At 48.2% G+C, this 22,156-nt stretch overlaps 1 protein-coding gene across 1 annotated transcript in view; it reads left to right on the top strand.

Moving 5' to 3' along the window:
• The window catches only part of LOC311098782 (astrotactin-1-like), a gene marked incomplete at both ends in the record, with an annotated part of 287,871 nt that overhangs the window by 46,322 nt on the left and 219,393 nt on the right, over positions 1–22,156 (top strand). The window contains one exon of the mRNA XM_084139347.1: positions 16,057–16,456. Within this exon, the coding sequence (XP_083995473.1) occupies positions 16,057–16,456 (400 nt within the window). The remainder of the gene's footprint in view (positions 1–16,056; positions 16,457–22,156) is intronic.

Genomic DNA, 22,156 nt, shown 5'->3' with positions numbered 1-22,156 from the left:
AAGGCGCACTAACATGTGCGAAAAAACCTCTCCAAACAACGGAGGGAAACACGTAGCTCAGAACACCAAACAGAAGCGTAATCACACACAACACCTGACACACACAACGAGAACTAAATAGGACACTAATGAAGACTAACTAGAAACAGGTGTACAACATCAAGACAAAACCAAACGAACATGAAACATAGATCGGTGGCAGCTAGTACTCCGGGGACGACGACCGCCTAAACCTGCCCGAGCAAGGAGGAGGAGCAGCCTCGGCCGAAACCGTGACAGTACCCCCCCCCTTGACGCGCGGCTCCAGCCGTGCGCCGACCCCGGCCTCGGGGACGACCAGGAGGACGCGGAGCAGGGCGCGCGGGATGGCCCCGGTGGAACTCCGACAGGAGAGACGGGTCTAGGATGTCCCTCCGCGGCACCCAGCACCGCTCCTCCGGGCCGTACCCCTCCCACTCCACGAGATACTGGAGACCCCCCATCCGGCGTCTTGAGTCCAAGATGGACCGAACGGTGTACGCCGGAGCCCCCTCGATGTCCAGTGGGGGCGGAGGAGTCTCTCCTATCTCACCTTCCTGGAGTGGACCAGCTACCACCAAGAGACACATGGAACGAGGGGTTAATATTCTTATATTCAATAGGCAGATGTAACCTATAACACACCTCGTTCAATCTTCTCAGGACTTTAAAAGGCCCCACAAACCGCCGACCCAGCTTCCGGCAGGGCAGGCGGAGGGGCAGGTTTCTGGTTGAGAGCCAGACTCGATCTCCGGGTGCGTACACCGGCCCCTCACTGCGGTGGAGATCGGCGCTCGCCTTGTGTCGACGGATGGCCCGCTGCAGGTGGACGTGTGCAGCGTTCCACGTCTCCTCCGAGCGCTTCATCCAATCATCCACCGCAGGGGCCTCGGTCTGGCTCTGCTGCCAAGGTGCCAGAACTGGCTGGTAACCTAACACGCATTGGAAGGGGGTTAGGTTGGTAGAGGAGTGGCGGAGAGAGTTCTGGGCCATCTCGGCCCAGGGAATATACCGAGCCCACTCCTCCGGCCGGTCCTGGCAATACGACCTCAGAAACCTACCCACATCCTGGTTGACTCGTTCTACCTGCCCATTGCTCTCTTGGTGGTACCCCGAGGTAAGGCTCACCGAGACCCCCAAACGCTCCATGAACGCTCTCCAGACTCGGGAGGTAAACTGGGGGCCTCGATCAGACACTATATCCTCGGGTACCCCGTAATGCCGGAAGACGTGGGTAAATAGTGCCTCTGCGGTCTCTAGGGCAGTAGGAAGACCCGACATAGGGAGAAGACTACAGGCCTTAGAGAACCGGTCCACAACGACCAGGATGGTGGTATTTCCCTGAGAGAGGGGAAGGTCTGTCACAAAATCCACTGAGAGGTGGGACCATGGTCGTTGTGGAACGGGCAGGGGTTGTAACTTACCCCTGGGCAGGTGTCTGGGCGCCTTACACTGGGCGCACACCGAGCAGGAGGAGACATAAACCCTCACATCCCTGGCTAACGTTGGCCACCAGTATTTAGTGCTAAGACAATGCACTGTCCGGCCAATACCCGGATGTCCAGAGGAGGGTGACGTGTGAGCCCAGTAAATGAGTCGATCCCGAACCTCGAGCGGAACGTACCTCCGACCCACAGGACACTGTGGAGGGCTGGGGTCGGCACGCAACGCCCGCTCGATTTCAGCATCGACCTCCCACACAACCGTTGCCACAAGACAAGACGCCGGTAGTATGGGAGTAGGCTCAACGGACCTCTCCTCCGTGTCATACCGCCGGGACAGCGCATCTGCCTTACCGTTCTGGGACCCAGGGATGTACGTGATTTTAAATACGAACCTGGCGAGAAACATACTCCATCGAGCCTGGCAAGGGTTCAGTCTCCTCGCTGCCCGGATGTACTCCAGGTTCCGATGGTCAGTCAAAATGAGGAAAGGGTGTTGAGCCCCCTCAAGCCAATGCCTCCACACCTTAAGGGCCTGAACTACAGCTAACAGTTTCCCCGACGTCATAATTTCGCTCCGCCGGGCTGAGCTTTTTAGAGTAAAAAGCACAGGGGCGGAGTTTAGGTGGCGTGCCGGACCGTTGAGAGAGTACGGCCCCTATACCGGCCTCAGACGCGTCCACCTCGACCTGAAAGGGTAAGGCGGGGTCCGGATGCGCCAGCACCGGAGCCGACGTAAACAGGTCCTTCAGTCTCCCAAAGGCCCTGTCCGCCTCAGCTGACCACTGCAGGCGCACCGGACCCCCTTTCAGAAGGGACGTGATGGGAGCTGCCACCTGTCCAAAACCCCGGATAAACCTCCGGTAGTAATTCGCAAAGCCCAAGAACTGCTGCACCTCTTTGACAGAGGTTGGGGTTTGTCAATTACGCACGGCTGACACACGGTCCACCTCCATTCTCACCCCTGACGCGGACAACCGATAACCCAAAAAGGAGACCGACTCCTGGAAAAACAGAAATTTCTCTGCCTTGACATACAGGTCGTGCTCCAACAGCCTCCTCAATACACGACGCACCAGGGCTATATGCTCGGCTCGGGTAGACGAGTACACTAGAATGTCATCAATGTACACGACCACCCCTTGCCCCTGCATATCCCGGAAAATCTCATCCACGAAGGATTGGAAGACTGATGGAGCATTCATCAACCCGTATGGCATGACGAGATACTCGAAATGACCCGACGTGGTACTAAACGCTGTTTTCCATTCGTCGCCCTCCCTAATGCGCACCAAGTTATACGCGCTCCTGAGATCCAGTTTTGTGAAAAACCGCGCTCCGTGCAATGACTCCGTCATGGTCGCAATCAGAGGGAGTGGATAACTGTATTTCACAGTAATCTGATTGAGACCACGGTAATCAATGCACGGGCGCAACCCTCCATCTTTTTTCTTCACAAAAAAGAAGCTCGAGGAGGCGGGAGAAGTGGAGGGCCGTATATATCCCTGTCTCAAAAATTCGGCTATGTAAGTTTCCATAGCTTTTCTCTCCTCTTGAGACAAAGGATACACGTGGCTCCGTGGGAGCGCTGCTCCTGCCTGGAGATCAATCGCACAATCCCCCTGTCTATGAGGAAGCAACTGCGTCGCCCTAGCTTTACTAAACACGATAGCCAAATCCCCATATTCAGGCGGAATGTGCAGTGCGGGCACTTGGTTTGGACTTTCCACCGAAGTCGCCCCCACGGAAACACCCAGACATCGCCCCTCACACTGAGCAGACCACCCATTGAGAGCTCTCTGTTGCCACAAAATGGCAGGGTTATGGGTACTTAACCAGGGAATTCCCAGCACCACCGGGTACGCAGGAGAGTCGATCAGATATAGCTGTATTGTCTCCTCATGACCCCCCTGCGTACACATCCTAAGTGGCGCTGTGATCTCCCTAATCAACCCCGACCCCAACGGGCGGCTATCTAAAGCATGAACGGGAAAAGGCTTGTCAACAGGCAGGAGAGGAATCCCTAAATCTAAACAAAACTTCCGATCAACAAAATTCCCAGCTGCGCCTGAATCTACTAGCGCCTTATGCTGGGAATGAGGTGCAACCTGTGGAAAACAAACAGGTATACAAAAGTGCGCAACAGAGAGCTCTGGGTAAGTGGGGCATCTACTCACCTGGGACATGCTCCTCCAGCGACTCAGGTGTGGCTGTTGCTCCTGCTGATTCCATTAATTAGAGTGTGTGATTCTGTCACGGGTGCTGAAGGTGGGTGTGGTGCAGGAATCAAGCGCAGGACGCAGAAACTAAGTCCAAAAGACTTTAGTGAAATATACACGTAGTACACGAGCCCAACAAGCCCGGAGGCGAAATAAGGCGCACACAGGCGTCAAACAAAAGGCGCACTAACATGTGCGAAAAAACCTCTCCAAACAACGGAGGGAAACACGTAGCTCAGAACACCAAACAGAAGCGTAATCACACACAACACCTGACACACACAACGAGAACTAAATAGGACACTAATGAAGACTAACTAGAAACAGGTGTACAACATCAAGACAAAACCAAACGAACATGAAACATAGATCGGTGGCAGCTAGTACTCCGGGAACGACGACCGCCGGGTAGTAGAGGCCCGTTAGTTTGTATTTCGTCGTAAGTAAAGTCTGTTGGACGAAGCTTCTGTGTCCTGCGCCTGACTCCTACACCACATCCACATCAGCGCCTGACAGAATTACACACCATTCATGGAGTCAGCAGGAGCAGCAGCAGCACCCGAGTCGCTGGAGGAGCGCGTCAGCGGGCAGGACGACAGGATCCTTCAACTCGGATCCGCCCTGCAGGACGTGATCAACACTCTGCACCGATGGGAGACCAGAGGAGTGCCCACACCACCTCCGACCTTACCACCACCATCGGTCAGTCCACCCATCCAAGCTCCAGAATCCAGTGGGATTCGGCTCTTGCTCCCGAGGGCGTATGATGGCGCAACAGCCGGGTGTCAGGGGTTCCTCCTGCAGGTGGAACTCTACCTGGCCACCATACACCCGGCGCCCTCGGGATACGAGAGCGTTTCCGCCCTCATCTCCTGTCTCTCCGGCAAGGCGTTGGAGTGGGCCAACGCCGAATGGAGGGGAATAGACGCCGCCACCATCACCTACGCGGAGTTCTCCCGCCGCTTCAGGGCAGTGTTCGACCATCCACCTGAGGGGAAAGCGGCGGGGGAGCGTCTATTCCACCTCCGACAGGGGAAGAGGAGCGCACAGGAGTTCGCCCTGGAATTCCGGACTCTAGCGGCGGATGCGGGGTGGAATGAGCGGGCCCTCATCGACCACTATCGATGCAGTCTACGGGAGGACGTTCGGAGAGAGCTGGCCTGCAGGGACACCAACCTATCGTTCAACCAGTTGGTGGACATGTCCATCCGTCTCGACACCCTGCTGGCCACCCGCGGACGTCCCGAGTGGGGGCCGTCCATTCCATCCTCCAGCACCTCCGAGCCGAGCCCTATGGAGCTCGGGGGTGCTGGCGCTAGAGAGAGGAGGAGAGGGAGCCCGAGGGGGGCCGTCCCCTGCACCAACTGTGGCCGTGGAGGGCACACTGCGGCTAGGTGCTGGGGAGGGTCTCCCGGGGGACGGGACAACAGGCCACGCACTGGGGAGTCCTTCCAGGTGAGTAGGCGCCCCACTTACCCAGAGCTCTCTGTTGTTCACTTATGTATACCTGTAAGATTTCCACAGGTTGCACCTCATTCCCAGCGCTAGTAGATTCAGGCGCAGCTGGGAATTTTGTTGATCGGAATTTTTGTGTAAAGTTAGGGATTCCCCTCCTTCCTGTTGATGCTCCCTTCCCTGTCCATGCACTAGATAGCCGTCCGTTGGGATCGGGGTTGATTAGAGAGGTCACAGCACCACTTAGGATGAGTACGCAGGGGGGTCATGAGGAAACGATTCAGTTATATCTGATCGACTCTCCTGCGTATCCAGTGGTGCTGGGGCTTCCCTGGTTGATTACCCATAATCCCTCCATTTCGTGGCAACAGAGGGCTCTCAAGGAGTGGTCTGTCCAGTGTGTGGGGCGATGTCTAGGTGTTTCCGTGGGGGCGACCTCGGTGGAGAGTCCGAACCAAGTGCCCGCAATGCACATTCCCACGGAAATATGAGTATGAGGATGTAGCACTCGTGTTTAGCAAGACGAGGGCGACGCGGTTGCCTCCTCATAGACAGGGGGATTGTGCGATAGACCTCCAGGCAGGAGCAGCGCTTCCGCGGAGCCATGTGTATCCTCTGTCTCAAGAGGAGAAGGGGGCTATGGAGACATACATAGCCGAGTCTCTGAGACAGGGATACATACGGCCCTCCACTTCCCCTGCGTCCTCTAGCTTCTTTTTTGTGAAGAAGAAGGATGGAGGGTTGCGCCCGTGTATTGATTACCGTAGTCTCAATCAGATCACTGTGAAATACAGTTATCCACTCCCTCTGATTGCGACTATGATGGAATCATTACACGGAGCGCGTTTCTTCACAAAACTGGATCTCAGGAGCGCCTACAACTTGGTGCGCATTAGGGAGGGCGATGAATGGAAGACAGCATTTAGTACCACCTCGGGTCATTACGAGTATCTCGTCATGCCATACGGGTTGATGAATGCTCCTTCAGTCTTCCAATCCTTTGTGGACGAGATCTTCCGGGACATGCAGGGGCAAGGTGTGGTCGTGTACATTGATGACATTCTAGTGTACTCTTCTACCCGAGCCGAGCATGTAGCCCTGGTGCGCCGAGTGTTGGGGAGGCTGTTGGAGCACGACCTGTATGTCAAGGCAGAGAAATGTCTGTTTTTCCAGGAGTCTGTCTCCTTTTTGGGTTATCGGTTGTCCGCGTCAGGGGTGAGGATGGAGGTTGACAGTGTGTCAGCCGTGCGTAATTGGCAAACCCCAACCACGGTTAAAGAGGTGCAGCAGTTCTTGGGTTTTGCAAATTACTACCGGAGGTTTATCCGGGGTTTTGGACAGGTGGCAGCTCCCATAACGTCCCTGCTGAAGGGGGGCCCGGTGCGTTTGCAATGGTCAGCTGAGGCGGACAGGGCCTTTGGGAGACTGAAGGACCTGTTCACTTCGGCTCCGGTGCTGGCGCATCCGGTTCCCGCTTTACCCTTCCAGGTAGAGGTGGACGCGTCAGAGGCCGGTATTGGGGCCGTACTTTCACAACGGTCCGGCACGCCACCTAAACTCCGCCCCTGTGCTTTTTATTCCAAGAAGCTCAGCCCAGCGGAGCGAAATTATGACGTAGGGGACAGGGAGCTGTTAGCCGTGGTACAGGCCCTAAAGGTGTGGAGGCATTGGCTTGAGGGGGCTCAACACCCTTTTCTCATTTTGACTGACCACCGTAACCTGGAGTACATCCGGGCAGCTAGGAGATTGAACCCTCGTCAGGCTCGATGGAACATGTTTCTAACCCGGTTCATATTTAAAATAACGTACATCCCTGGGTCCCAGAACGGTAAGGCAGACGCCCTGTCCCGGCGGTATGACACAGAGGAGAGGTCCATTGAGCCCACTCCCATCCTGCCGGAGTCTTGTCTGGTGGCACCGGTAGTGTGGGAGGTCGATGCGGAAATCGAGCGGGCGTTGCGTACCGACCCTAGTCCCCCAAAGTGTCCTGTGGGTCGGACGTACGTTCCGCTCGAGGTTCGGGATCGTCTGATTTATTGGGCTCATACGTCCCCCTCCTCTGGAAATCCAGGTATTGGCCGGACAGTGCACTGCCTTAGCGATAAGTACTGGTGGCCAACGTTAGCCAGGGATGTGAGGGTTTATGTCTCCTCCTGCTCGGTGTGTGCCCAGTGTAAGGCGCCTAGACACCTGCCCAGGGGGAAGTTACAACCCCTGCCCGTTCCACAACGACCCTGGTCTCACCTCTCGGTGGATTTCGTTACAGACCTTCCCCCCTCTCAGGGGAATACCACTATACTGGTCGTTGTGGATCGGTTCTCTAAGGCCTGTCGTCTCCTCCCAATGCCGGGTCTCCCTACTGCCCTACAGACCGCTGAGGCACTGTTCACCCACGTCTTTCGGCACTACGGGGTGCCCGAGGATATAGTGTCTGATCAAGGTCCCCAGTTCACCTCCAGAGTCTGGAGGGCGTTTATGGAGCGCTTGGGGGTCTCGGTGAGCCTTACCTCGGGGTACCACCCAGAGAGCAATGTGCAGGTAGAAAGGGTGAACCAGGATGTGGGTAGGTTTCTGAGATCGTATTGCCAGGGCCGGCCGGAGGAGTGGGCGAGGTATATCCCCTGGGCAGAGATGGCACAGAACTCTCTCCGCCACTGCTCCACCAACCTAACCCCTTTCCAATGTGTGTTAGGGTATCAGCCGGTTCTGGCACCATGGCATCAGAGCCAGATCGAGGCTCCTGCGGTGGATGAGTGGGTGCGGCGCTCGGAGGAGACGTAGAACGCTGCACACGTCCATCTGCAGCGGGCCATCCGTCGACAAAAGGCGAGCGCCGATCTCCACCGCAGTGAGGGTCCTGTGTACGCACCTGGAGATCGAGTCTGGCTCTCGACTCGAGACCTGCCCCTCCGCCTGCCCTGCCGGAAGCTGGGTTGGCGGTTTGTAGGGCCATTTAAAGTCCTGAGGAGATTGAACGAGGTGTGTTACAGGTTACAACTGCCTATTGATTATCACATAAACCCCTCGTTCCATGTGTCTCTTCTCAGGCCGGTGGTAGCTGGTCCACTCCAGGACTGTGAGATAAGAGAGACTCCTCCGCCCCCACTGGACATCGAGGGGGCTCCGGCGTACACAGTTCGGTCCATCTTGGATTCGAGACGTCGGATGGGGGGTCTCCAGTATCTCGTGGAGTGGGAGGGGTACGGCCCGGAGGAACGGTGCTGAGTGCCGAGGAGGGACATCTTAGACCCATCTCTCCTGACTGAGTTCCACCGTGGTCGTCCCACGCGCCCCGCTCCGCGTCCTCCTGGTCGTCCCCGAGGCCGGGGTCGGCGCACGGCTGGAGCCGCGCATCAAGGGGGGGGGTAATGTCAAGGTTTCGGCCGAGGCTGCTCCTCCTCCTTGCTCGGGCAGGCTTCGGCGGTCGTCGTCCCCGGAGTACTAGCTGCCACCGTTGTATGTTATCGATGTTTGTTTGGTTTTGTCTTCCTTGTACACCTGTTTCCTTTTAGTGTTCATTATGTCCCCTATAAGTTTCTCGTTTTGTTTGTCGTGTGTTGTGTGTAATTGTTCCGCCTGTCATTAGGTGCCGTTGATTTTGCTCCATAGTTTTGAGTACAGATGCACGTGTTGCGTATTCTGTTTGTATTTTGGTGTTTTGCGCACTGTTGCGTAATCGCTCGCCTCCGGGTAGTAGAGGCCCGTTAGTTTGTATTTCGTCGTAAGTAAAGTCTGTTGGACGAAGCTTCTGTGTCCCGCGCCTGACTCCTACACCACATCCACACCAGCACCTGACAATAGGCCTACGTTTTTTCTAGGACTTTGTAGAATTATACAAACCATATCCTTTACTCTATCTAAACAAATACCTATTTTATTTTTATTTATTTATTTGATAGATTTCCACTAATATTTCTTAATGTAATTAATCCTTTACAATAGTTGATGCACTATTTATCAAGGGTTGGTGCTTATGTTTGTGCACCTTGCGGGTTGATATGCATCTGATGCATATGCTAAAGAGGACATCCGGCAACGTTCTTAACATTCTCTAGCGGGTACTTATAGGCTGAAAGACCAGGCAGTTCTAGTGTTAATTATTGTTTTGTGGCACATACATTTATTTTCTTTTGTGTGTTTCATAGGCATACTATAGCCAGGCACAGAGTTAGGCGCATAGGCTATTTATTGTGCTTTAATTGACGACCGAACAGCAAGTGTTGACTAGCTTATAAAAGATGTCAAACTGACATGGTATCGCATTGGGACATGTAAACCAAAGATCTTGTTTGTATTTTCCTAGGATTCGAAGCTGTCGAGACTTGCCAATGACCGCTAAAGTGACTCGTCAGTGTAGCCTAGTGATGGGTTGTTCGTGAACGAACAGCTCTTTTTGAACTGATCTTTTAGTTGAAGGGAACTGTTCATTTGGCTCCACTAAGTTGCATATTGGTAGGCTACTACAGTTTTTTTTTTTTGTTGTACTTTTACCCCTTTTTCTCCCCAATTGGTAGTTACAGTCTTGTCCCATCGCTGCAACGCCTCTACGCACTCAGGAGAGGCGAAGGTCGAGTGCCATGGGTCCTCCGAAACACCACCCTGCCAAGCCGCACTGCTTCTTGACACACTGCTCACTTAACCCGGAAGCCAGCCGCACCAATGTGTCGGAGGAAACACCGTCCAGCTGGCAACTGAAGTCAGCTTGCAGGTACCTGGCCTGCCACAAGGAGTTGCTAGAGCGTGATGGGACAAGGAAATCCCAGCCAGCCAAACCCTCCCCTAACCCGGACGACGCTGGGCCAATTGTGCGCCGCCTCATGGGTCTCCCGGTAATGGCCGGCCGTGACACAGCCTGGGATCGAACCCATGTCTGTAGTGACACCTCAAGCACCGCGATGCTGTGCCTTAGACCGCTGCGCCACTTGGGAGGCCCTGGCTACTACTGCTTTTTGCCGATTATCTGCAGATAAATTATGCAAAAATGTGATGAATATTTTGAATCCTCACTGCAGAACAATAGGAAGTGGAGAGAGAGCATCATTCTGGTCCAAAATATGATAAAATAAAACAGATTGAAGGTTATGAAAGCTAATTTCATGATGTTTATATAGTATTATTAAAGATATTGATATACAGTGGGGAGAACAAGTGTTTGATACACTGCCGATTTTGCAAGTTTTCCTACTTACAAAGCATGTAGAGGTCTGTAATTTATATCATAGGTACACTTCAACTGCGAGAGACGGAATCTAAAACAAAAACCCAGAAAATCACATTGTATGATTTTTAAGTAATTAATTTGCATTTTATTGCATGACATAAGTATTTGATACATCAGAAAAGCAGAACTTAATATTTGGTACAGAAACCTTTGTTTGCAATTACAGAGATCATACGTTTCCTGTAGGACTTGACCAGGTTTGCACGCACTGCAGCAGGGATTTTGGCCCACTCCTCCATACAGACCTTCTCCAGATCCTTCAGGTTTCGGGGCTGTCGCTGGGCAATACAGACTTTCAGCTCCCTCCAAAGATTTTCTATTGGGTTCAGGTCTGGAGACTGGCTAGGCCACTCCAGGACCTTGAGATGCTTCTTACGGAGCCACTCCTTAGTTGCCCTGGCTGTGTGTTTCGGGTCGTTGTCATGCTGGAAGACCCAGCCACGACCCATCTTCAATGCTCTTACTGAGGGAAGGAGGTTGTTGGCCAAGATCTCATGATACATGGCCCCATCCATCCTCCCCTCAATACGGTGCAGTCGTCCTGTCCCCTTTGCAGAAAAGCATCCCCAAAGAATGATGTTTCCACCTCCATGCTTCATGGTTGGGATGGTGTTCTTGGGGTTGTACTCATCCTTCTTCTTCCTCCAAACACGGCGAGTGGAGTTTAGACCAAAAAGCTCTATTTTTGTCTCATCAGACCACATGACCTTCTCCCATTCCTCTTCTGGATCATCCAGATGGTCATTGGCAAACTTCAGACGGGCCTGGACATGCGCTGGCTTGAGCAGGGAGACCTTGCGTGCGCTGCAGGATTTGAATCCATGACGGCATAGTGTGTTACTAATGGTTTTCTTTGAGACTGTGGTCCCAGCTCTCTTCACGTCATTGACCAGGTCGTGCCGTGTAGTTCTGGGCTGATCCCTCACCTTCCTCATGATCATTGATGCCCCACGAGGTGAGATCTTGCATGGAGCCCCAGACCGAAGGGTGATTGACCGTCATCTTGAACTTCTTCCATTTTCTAATAATTGTGCCAACAGTTGTTGGCTTCTCACCAAGCTGCTTGCCTATTGTCCTGTAGCCCATCCCAGCCTTGTGCAGGTCTACAATTTTATCCCTGATGTCCTTACACAGCTCTCTGGTCTTGGCCATTGTGGAGAGGTTGGAGTCTGTTTGATTGAGTGTGTGGACAGGTGTCTTTTATACAGGTAACGAGTTCAAACAGGTGCAGTTAATACAGGTAATGAGTGGAGAACAGGAGGGCTTCTTAAAGAAAAACTAGCAGGTCTGTGAGAGCCGGAATTCTTACTGGTTGGTAGGTGATCAAATACTTACGTCATGCAATAAAATGCTAATTAATTACTTAAAAATCATACAATGTGATTTTCTTGTTCTCCCCACTGTAGGTGTACTGATTTGATTAAAGTGTCGACAATGGAGTAGTCAACTGCAGTTTCTGTGTATCAAAGCCCATGTTTAACACCTGCTTCATTCTTCAATCATAACTATAGGTCTATTAATGGCCGCCTGACTGTATAAAAGTGGGGATGCACAGTGGGGTTGCATTTGTAAAACCATTCTATATTGTTTCTCAACAGGGAATCCATGTTTACTTAACAGAACGCATCCTTTTTTCTAAGGTTTTTAGAAAAAATAAACTAAATTGAAAGACTAGATTTTGTTTTTTCCACAATAAATGAAATTGAAAGAGTAGAATGGACTAGTTTTTCTGACTACTACTAATCTACTGCCTTCCCTCAAACTAGAGCTAAGTGATATGGGCAAGAAAAAACGAATAGTGATTTTTCAACCAAATATTGCAATTAAAAAAATACTTGTACTGTTGAAATCAAAGAAATATAATTATTATTCTAATTCCATGGTTGGTGTTGTTTAGCATGACAATGAATGAAAAAGCCAGGTACAGTAGGAGTTTTTGTGACATGGTAGGAACCAAAGTGTTGGTTAGTCTTTCCCAGAGGATCCTAATTACATTTGAATACCGGTAGATGTTAGACAAAGATTTTAGAATGCGCTTCGCCTATTCCTCTCTGATTCAAAACATGTAGTTGCACAAACAACATCCTGACACCACCACTGGTAGCAGCCTTTATTAGAGCTAATGTTTGCTAGCCAGATTTGCCCCCTAGCTCTATAATGTTTGATAGCTCATTGCATTTAGCTAGCCAGCTAGCTTGTTAGCGATTAGCATTAGCGACAAATAAAAAATGTTAAGCACATGTGGAGCTTGCTAAGACTAACTAACTAGCGTTGTGCAGAGAGAAAGATACACAAACTAATAGTATAATACAGAAAACATGGATTTATACGAAAAAGCAAAGTTGATCGCAGCATTGTTCTTGTTTGTTAGCTGCATGCATTGACCTAGCTAACAGAAAAGCATGCAGACTCAGACTGACTGAGTGAGTGAGGGAATCTAACAGCGAACTGTGCTGCCTGCTTGAGTGACAGGGGGCTGGGCTTGTTGTGTGTGGGTCCTGGGAAGCAGCCGCAACAAGAGGGAGAGGAAGAGATGACAAACGAGCAAACTATAAAAATTGACATTACGTTAAAAAAAAAAATTGCAGCCTCTTGCGATATGTATATTGCACCTGTCAATATCGCAATTTCGATTAAAATGTGATGAATCGTGCAGCCCTAAGTCCCACCCACAGTGATTGATTGACAGGTCTAAAACCTTACTGACTCTGTGACTCACAAACATCCTGCCCCCTTCCCTGACAATCCCACCCATAGTGATTGATTGACAGGCCAAACTGTTAAAGGGATACTTCACCCAAATTACAAAATTACACATTGGTTTCCTTACCCTAAGTGTCCACAGTAGCAGAGCCAATAAAATACACTATTTGAAGAACAAACATCATTGTGACAATTCATATCTTGCAGTAAAACTGTAAATATGAATTTAATCTCAGGAGAAAATTTGTTTAATGTTAAAAAGTTTATCTTATATAGGAAATAGACCTGATCATATACTGTGCCTTCATAAAGTATTCATACCCCTTGACCTATTACACATTTTGTTGTGTTACAGCCTTTTTTTCTCACCCATCTACACACAAAACCCAATAATAACAAAATTAAATACAGAAATATCTAATTTACATAAGTATTCACACCCCTGAGTCAATACATGTTAGAATCACTCTTGGCAGCGATTACAGTTGTGAGTCTTTCTGGGTAAGTCTCTAAGAGCTTTGCACACCTGGATTGTACAATATTTGCCCATCATTCTTTTCAAAATACTTCAAGCTCTGTCAAATTGGTTGTTGATCATTGCTAGACAACCATTTTCAAGTCTTGCCATAGATTTAAGTCAAAACTGTAACTCGGCCACTCAGGAACATTCACTGTCTTCTTGATAAGCAACTCCAGTGTAGATTTGGCCTTGTATTTTAGGTTATTGTCCTGCTGAAAGGTGAATTAATCTCCCAGTGTCTGGTGGAAAAACCAGGATTTTCTCTAGGATTTTGTCTGTGCTTAGTTCCATTCAGTTTCTATTTTATTCTGAAAAACTCCCCAGTCCATAACGTTTACAAGCATACCCATAACATGATGCAGCCACCACTATGCTTGAAAATATGGAGAGTGGTACTCAGTAATGTGTTGTATTGGATTTGTCCCAAACATAACACTTTGTATTCAGGACAAAAGGTTAATTGCTTTGCCACATTTTTTGCAGTATTACTTTAGTGCCTTGTTGCAAACAAGATCCATGTTTTGTAATATTTGTATTCTGTACAGGCTTCCTTCTTTTCACTCTGTCAATTTGGTTAGTATTGTGGAGTAACTACAATGTTGTTGATCCATCCTCAATTTTCTCCTATCACAGCCATTCAACTCTGTAACTGTTTTAAAGTCACCATTTGCCTCATGGTGAAATCCCTGAGCGGTGTCCTTCCTCTCCGGCAACTGAGTTAGGAAGGACGCTTGTATCTTTGTAGTGACTGGGTTTATTGATACATCATCCAAAGTGTAATTAATAACTTCACCATGCTCAGAAGGATATTCAATGTCTGCTTTTGTTGTTTTTTTTACCAATGAGGCATTGGAAAACCTCCCTGGTCTTTGTGGTTGAATGTGTGTTTGAAATGTACTGCTCGACTGAGGGACCTTACATATAATTGTATGTGTTAAACACTATTATTGCACACAGAGTGAATCCATACAACTTATTAAGTGACTTGTTAAGCACATTTTTACTCATGAACTTATTTAGGCTTGCCATAACAAAGGGGATGAATACTTATTGACTCAAGACATTTCAGCTTTAAATGTTTTATTAATTTGTAAACATTTCAAAAAACATAATTCCACTCTGACATTATGGGGTATTGTGTGTAGGCCTGTGACAAAAAAATATCAATTTAATAGTTTTAAAATTTGGGCTGTAATACAACAACATTTGGAAAAAGTCAATGGGTGTGAATACTTTCTGAAGGCACTTTAGGCCTAGACCTACGCCTAGACAATATCCAAAACAACTATCAATACATTGAATTCATACATTTTCAGTAATTTTAATTGTAAAGTCATGTCTTTCTACTCAACACCACAACATATTCAATCATTTTGTTGTGTATTTTGGATAGAATCAAGGCATTAGGATGTACCAGAGGCCACCAAAATAGAGCTCCTTCTGAAAAACAAAACTTTACTTATGGAAAACAATGTAACTCTGTGGCCTAGTTATCTTTCTGCGTTATTTCAATCTAAACTAGACTAGTTTGGAGTAGTTCATTGACTTTGAAAGCAAAAAAAAACTAACTTCCATTCCCCCTTAACATTGTGCCTACAGATTTGCTGCATAAGTGACCTATATTAAGGCATGATTTGTTAATGTCCTTTACTATGCCAAATAGGCAAACAACTTATGCAAAGATTAACTTTAAGCAAAACATTAGGAAATGTAGCTGGCTACATTCTTTCTATGATAAACATTAGAAATATGATGGCCATGCATCGTTTTTGCAAAAAATACCTTACTTTTTCATTGTAAGCTCATTTACTTTTGTGGCTGCCAGCCAAATAGCATTGTAATTCTGTTGTCATCTTATGAAAATGAAAAATGTTCTGCCGAATGTGTTGCATTAATGTATTTTCTATAGTTGCACGTCCCTGGCCACTCTATTGAAGCAAAAAAACACTATTGGCTTTTAATATAAAATGGACCCCTGTCAATATACAGCTGGACTCACCTGCTCCCGCTTTCTCCTTTTGTGTTATTTACAAACAAACACGTGACTGTCTCAACTGTTCTGGGGAACTACGAACAGCTTCATAATGTAAAATAATATGACAGGTGAAATGAAGATCGTGATCAGCTTTATCTCCTAACGTATTGCACAAGTTGACTGCAGGTATTTACTTAAAAAGTAGCTACAAATATGACAATTTATTGAAACTTAAAATAAATGGTTTCAACAGTATTAAGGGTATTGAAAAACCATCCCATAGCTATTTCCAAATACCCCGGTATACGGTATACTGTGATGATATGGATATTGAGTTTGTTTAATGTTTTCTTGACATTGTTGAGATCTATTGTTTTTTCCTCAAGGATCTCTGCTATGCACTAGTAGTCTTTTGACAAATCTAACTGCATGGGTTTGGGGACTTTGGGGAGTTCTTAGTTGAGAGCATTCATCCTTCTCCTTTCCCTTGTGTTCGTTCACAGGGAGGCATGATTGCCTTGCTGCTGTCCATTCTGTGCCTGGTCCTTATCCTCTACACGCGCAGGCGGTGGTGCAAACGCCGCCGTGTGCCCCAGCCCCAGAAGAGCGCCAGCGCCGAGGCAGCCAATGAGATACACTACATCCCTTCGGTGCTGATGGGAGGCCAGGCCAGGGAGAGCCTGAGAAACTCCAGGGGCCAGGGTCACAATTCCAGCGGCACGCTCAGCATCCGAGAGACGCCCATCCTGGACGGATACGAGTATGACATCACTGACCTGAGACACCACCTGCAGAGAGAGTGCATGAACGGAGGAGAGGACTTTGCCAGCCAGGTCACACGCACCCTGGACTCCCTTCAGGGCTGCAATGACAAGGCCAGCATGGACCTCACACCTGGTGAGTGTAAGTACAAGTACCCACGCACGCACACGCACACACGCACACACACACACACACACACACACACACACACACACACACACACACACACACACACACACACACACACACACACACACACACATATACACACACACACACACACACACACACACAAACACACACTCTTACACTGGGTTGAACCCGTTGCTCTGTTCTTTATACCAACACATAAATGAGCAAGGTTACATGTGCCATACTGCTTCTCATTCAACTCTTGTGGTTTGAGCAAGAACCAAAAAAATGTTTACATAGCAGGTGCAGTACAGATATCTGCCAAAATACAGGAAACCCCAACATAAAGCATCTTAATAGGACGTTGGGCCACCACGATCCGCCAGAACAGCTTCAATGCGCCTTGGCATAGGTTCTACAAGTATCTGGGTTGCGACATTATTCTTCCACGAGAAATTCGTGGTGGAAAACGCTGTGTCAGACGCCGATCCAGAATCTCCCATAAGTGTTCAATTTGGTTGATATCTGACTGGTGACTGAGACAGACACACACACACACACACACACACACACACACACACACACACACACCCTATGCTCCTTTGAGACCCTTCTTTCAAAGTCACTGAGATCTCTTCTTCTAGCCAATAATGGGCAACTGGGCATTTTTATACATGACCCTAAGCATGATGGGATATTAATTGCTTAATGAATTGCTTAACCACCTGCTTTAAGTGTACTTTAGCTGCATTTATACTGCACTTAGCCCAGGGCTAAGAGCCTCCTTAGCCTGGGCTAAGAGAGATTTTAGCCCGGAGCTAAGTGAGTGTTCACACTTGCACATTCTAAAGTGGACTAGCGCCGACCTTAGCCCAGGACAGGGCAGGGTTAGCACAGACTTTTCAGTGTCTAACCCTGCACACAAAATCTGCACTTCCACTTAATTTACATACGCTCGTGATGCCTGCCACTCTTGTTTAGGCTACCCCAGAGACCAAAACATTTTCTGAGTGAGCAGGAGAGATTATTATAATAATTGTCCATGAGTTTTGTCGGAGTCTCGAGTGACGAAAAGTAGGTAGCTAACAGCTGCTAGCTAACAGCTGCTCTATCACTCGAGGAGGAGCAGCACAAAGCAGAGCTGTTGCTATGGTTACTTTCACACGCAGAGCAGGGGCAGTGAGCAGCGGGGGACAGACAAAGACAAGCATCTAACTAACAGAGGAAGTTACTGTATTTCTGATTTCGGGTTCGGGCATGGCCTGAACGTCGCAGGTGTGGGTAGGGCTTAAATTAAATGCCCCTGCTGGACTACAGAAAGAATGTAACATGCTCAATGGCGCCGGAGGGGATGACTGCCGTTTTATGGACTCTTACCGCAAGGCACTACAGAGGGTAGTGCGTACGGCCCAGTACACGGCCCAAGCTTCCTGCCATCCAGGACCACTATACCAGGCGGTGTCAGAGGAACACCCTACAAATTGTCAAAGACTCCAGCCACCCTAGTCATAGACTGTTCTCTCTGCTACCGCACGGCAAGCGGTACCGGAGCGCCAAGTCTTGGTCCAAGAGGCTTCTAAACAGCTTCTACAACAGCTTTTGTATTTTTCGTATATATTTCTCAATCTCACTTTCCTGCAACCCGTTGCGACGACCATGAAGATCCATCTGCTAGCCCCGGCCCGCTAGCACACGCAATCAACAGCCGTGCCTGTAGCGTAGCAGCCACTGAACTGCTCCCGGACTTACTTATTGCTGTTCACTGGACCTTATGATCACTCAGCTACACAGCTGATGCCTGCTGGACTGTTCCTTTATACGGTACCCTATCCTGTTGATCTGTTTAGCCTCAGCTCAAACTTTCGGCGCCATTACCAGCTGTTGTCTTAGCTCTCTCGAATAACACCTGTGACTGCTTTATGCCTATCTCCCATGTCAATATGCCTTGCCTATTGCCGTTTCGGTTAGTTCTAACTGTACTTTATCAATGTAGAGCCCCCAGTCCTGCTCAACCTGTCTCAGATAGATCCTTTGTCCCACCCCCCACACATGCGAAGACCGGCTCAATCGGTGCCTCCAGTGATGCTATCTCTTTAATCTTTACCCAACGATTAGGTTTACACCACTGTATATCCTTCCATATCCTTGTCTGTACATAATGCCCTGAATTTATTCTACAACGCCCGGAAATCGGCCCCTTGTTTTCTCTGTACCCAACGCACTAGAAGACCAGTTCTTAAAGCCTTTAGCCGTATCCTTATTCTCCTCCTCTGTTCCTCTGGTGATGTAGAGGTTAACCCAGGCCCTGTAGCCCCCAGTATCACTCCTGCTCCCCAGGCGCTATCATTTGTTGACTTCTGTAATCGCAAAAGCCTTGGTTTCTTGCATGTTAACATCAGAAGCCTCCTCCCTAAGTTTGAGTTATTCACTGCGTTAGCACACTCAGCCAACCCTGATGTTCTCGCAGTGTCTGAATCCTGGCTTAGGAAGGCCACCAAAGATTCTGAAATGTCCATTCCCAACTACAACATTTTTAGTCTAGATAGAACTGCCAAAGGGGGCGGAGTTGCAATCTACTGTAGAGATAGCCTGCAGAGCTCTATCATACTATCCAGGTCTGTGCCCAAACAGTTTGAGATTCTACTTCTAAAAATCCACCTTTCCAGAAATAAGTCTCTCACTGTTGCCGCTTGCTACAGACCCCCCTCAGCCCCCAGCTGTGCCCTGAACACCATATGTGAATTGAGTTCGTATTGCTTGGTGACCTAAACTGGGATATGCTTAACACCCCAGCCGTCCTACAATCTAAACTAGACGCCCTCAATCTCACACAAATTATCAAGGAACCTAACAGGTACAACCCTAAATCCGTTAACATGGGCACCCTCATAGATATCATCCTGACTAATTTACCCTCTAAATACACCTCCTCTGTCTTCAACCAGGATCTCAGCGATCACTGCCTCATTGCCTGCGTCCGTAATGGGTCCGCGGTCAAACAACCACCCCTCATCACTGTCAAACGCTCCCTAAAACACTTCAGCGTGCAGGCCTTTCTAATTGACCTGGCCCGGGTATCCTGGATGGATATTGACCTCATTCCGTCAGTAGAGGATGCCTGGTTGTTCTTTTAAAAGTGCTTTCCTCTCCATCTTAAATAAACATGCCCCATTCAAAAAAGCCCCCGCTATATGCAACTTTTCAGGGAAGTCAGGAACCAATATACACAATCAGTTAGGAAAGCAAAGGCTAACTTTTTCAAACAGAAATTTGCATCCTGTAGCACTAACTCCAAAAAGTTTTGGGACACTGTAAAGTCCATGGAGAATAAGCGCACCTCCTCCCAGCTGCCCACTGCACTGAGACTAGGAAACACTGTCACTACCGATAAATCTACAATAATCGAAAATTTCAACAAGCATTTTGCTACGTCTGACCATGCTTTCCACATGGCTACCCCTACCCCGGCCACCAGCTCTGCACCCTCCGCTGCAACATGCCCATGCCCCCCCCCCCCCCCCCCCCCCGCTTCTCCTTCACCCAAATTCAGATAGCTGATGTTCTGAAAGAGCTGCAAAATCTGGACCCCTACAAATCACCTTTCTTTCTAAAATTAGCCGCCGAAATTGTCGCAACCCCTATCACCAGCCTGTTCAACCTCTCTTTCGTATCGTCTGAGATCCCCAGAGATTGGAAAGCTGCCGCTGTCATCCCCCTCTTCAAAGGGGGTGACACTCTAGATCCAAACTGTTACAGACATATATCCATCCTGCCCTGCCTTTCGAAAGTATTTGAAAGCCAAGTTAACAAACAGATCACCGACCATTTCGAATCCCACCGTACCTTCACCGCTATGGAATCTGGTTTCTGAGCTGGTCATGGGTGTACCTCAGCCACGCTCAAGGTCCTAAACGATATAATAACCGTGATCGATAAATACAAATACCTAGGTGTCTGGTTAGACTGTAAACTCTCCTTCCAGACTCACAGTAAGCATCTCCAATCCAAAGTTAAATCTAGAATCGGCTTCCTATTTCGCAACAAAGCCTCCTTCACTCATGCGGCTAAACATGCCCTCGTAAAACTGACTATCCTACCGATCCTTGACTCTGCGATGTAATTTACAAAATAGCTTCCAACACTCTACTCAGCAAATTGGATGCAGTCTATCACAGTGCCATCCGTTTTGTCACCAAAGCCCCATATACTACCCACCATTGTGACCTGTACGCTCTCGTTGGCTGGCCCTCACTACATATTCGTTGCCAAACCCACTGGCTCCAGGTCATCTATAAATCCCTTCTAGGCAAATCCCTGCCTTATCTTAGCTCATTGGTCACCATAGCAACACCCACCTGTAGTATGCGTTCGAGCAGGTATATCTCACTGGTCATCCCCAAAGCCAACAACACCTCCTTTGGTCGCCATTCCTTCCAGTTCTCTGCTGCAAATGACTGGAACGAACTGCAAAAATCTCTGAAGCTGTAGACACTTATCTCCCTCACTATCTTTAAGCATCAGTTGTCAGAGCAGCTTACCGATCACTGCACCTGTACACAGCCCATCTGAAATTAGCCCACCCAACTACCTCATCCCCATATTGTTATTTACATTGTTATTTATTTTGCTCATTTGCAGCCCAGTATCTCTATTTGCACATCATCTTCTGCACATCTATCACTGTCCAGTGTTAATACTAAATTATAATTGTAATTATTTTGCACTATGGCCTATTTATTGCCTTACCTCCATAACATACTACATTTGCACACACTGTATATAGATTTTCTATTGTGTTATTGACTGTACGTTTTGTTTATTCCATATGTAACTCTGTGTTGTTGTTGTTTTTTCCGCACTGCTTTGCTTTATCTTGGCCAGGTCGCAGTTGTAAATGAGAACTTGTTCTCAGCTGGCTTACCTGGTTAAATAAAGGTGAAATAAAATAAATAAAACTCCTGAACATCTAATGAAATGGCTACCCAGACTATTTGCATCCCCCCCCATATTCCTCAATTACCTCGACTAACCGATCCCCCGCACATTGACTCGGTACCGGTACCCCCTGTATATAGCCTCGCTATTGTTATTTTTACTGCTGCTCTTTAATTATGTGTTACTGAGACCACAAGTTCTAAAATTATCTGGTAGAATGCACTGCTTTTATTTTGCCACACTCACAACCGTAAGCTATTTTCTGTAATTAGCTCACCATTAACTTGTAAATAAGGATCTTGTTGTGAGTTTATTTTCCTGTAATAATGAATAAACATTAGCTAAAGTTAAGATGTTGTCAGCTATGATATGGTAATTGTTTGAACTGGCATGCCAGCTAGCTCGCTAGCTAGCTAACAAGCTAGAAACTAACCAAAACATTGTTTACAAAGTTGCTTTTTGTTGCCTGGTTTGCTAGATGTACATGTACATTAAACTAATGGGTTTATTGGTGTTAAAATACAGCAGTTATGCTATTTTGTACCAATAGGCTGCTGATGTCATGCAACCTGTCATTTTTGTGTTGCTTCTTTTTCATAACAACAACGACAAGTTTGATGTCAGACGACAATAGAATGTTTATGATGTCACTGCGACAACTGTCGACAGACATGTCGATAGACCAACTGTAAACCAGCCTATAGAATGTAACATTGGTTGTGTGTTGTGTTTGTCCGTTAGCCCTGGGCTTGGATACAATTGTGAATCCTTAGC

This window comes from Coregonus lavaretus (assembly GCF_964263955.1).
Source record: "Coregonus lavaretus genome assembly, chromosome: 23".
Taxonomy (NCBI): Eukaryota; Metazoa; Chordata; class Actinopteri; order Salmoniformes; family Salmonidae; genus Coregonus; species Coregonus lavaretus.
Note: the sequence above shows the minus strand (reverse complement) of the source record. Positions and strands in the feature narration are given on the sequence as shown.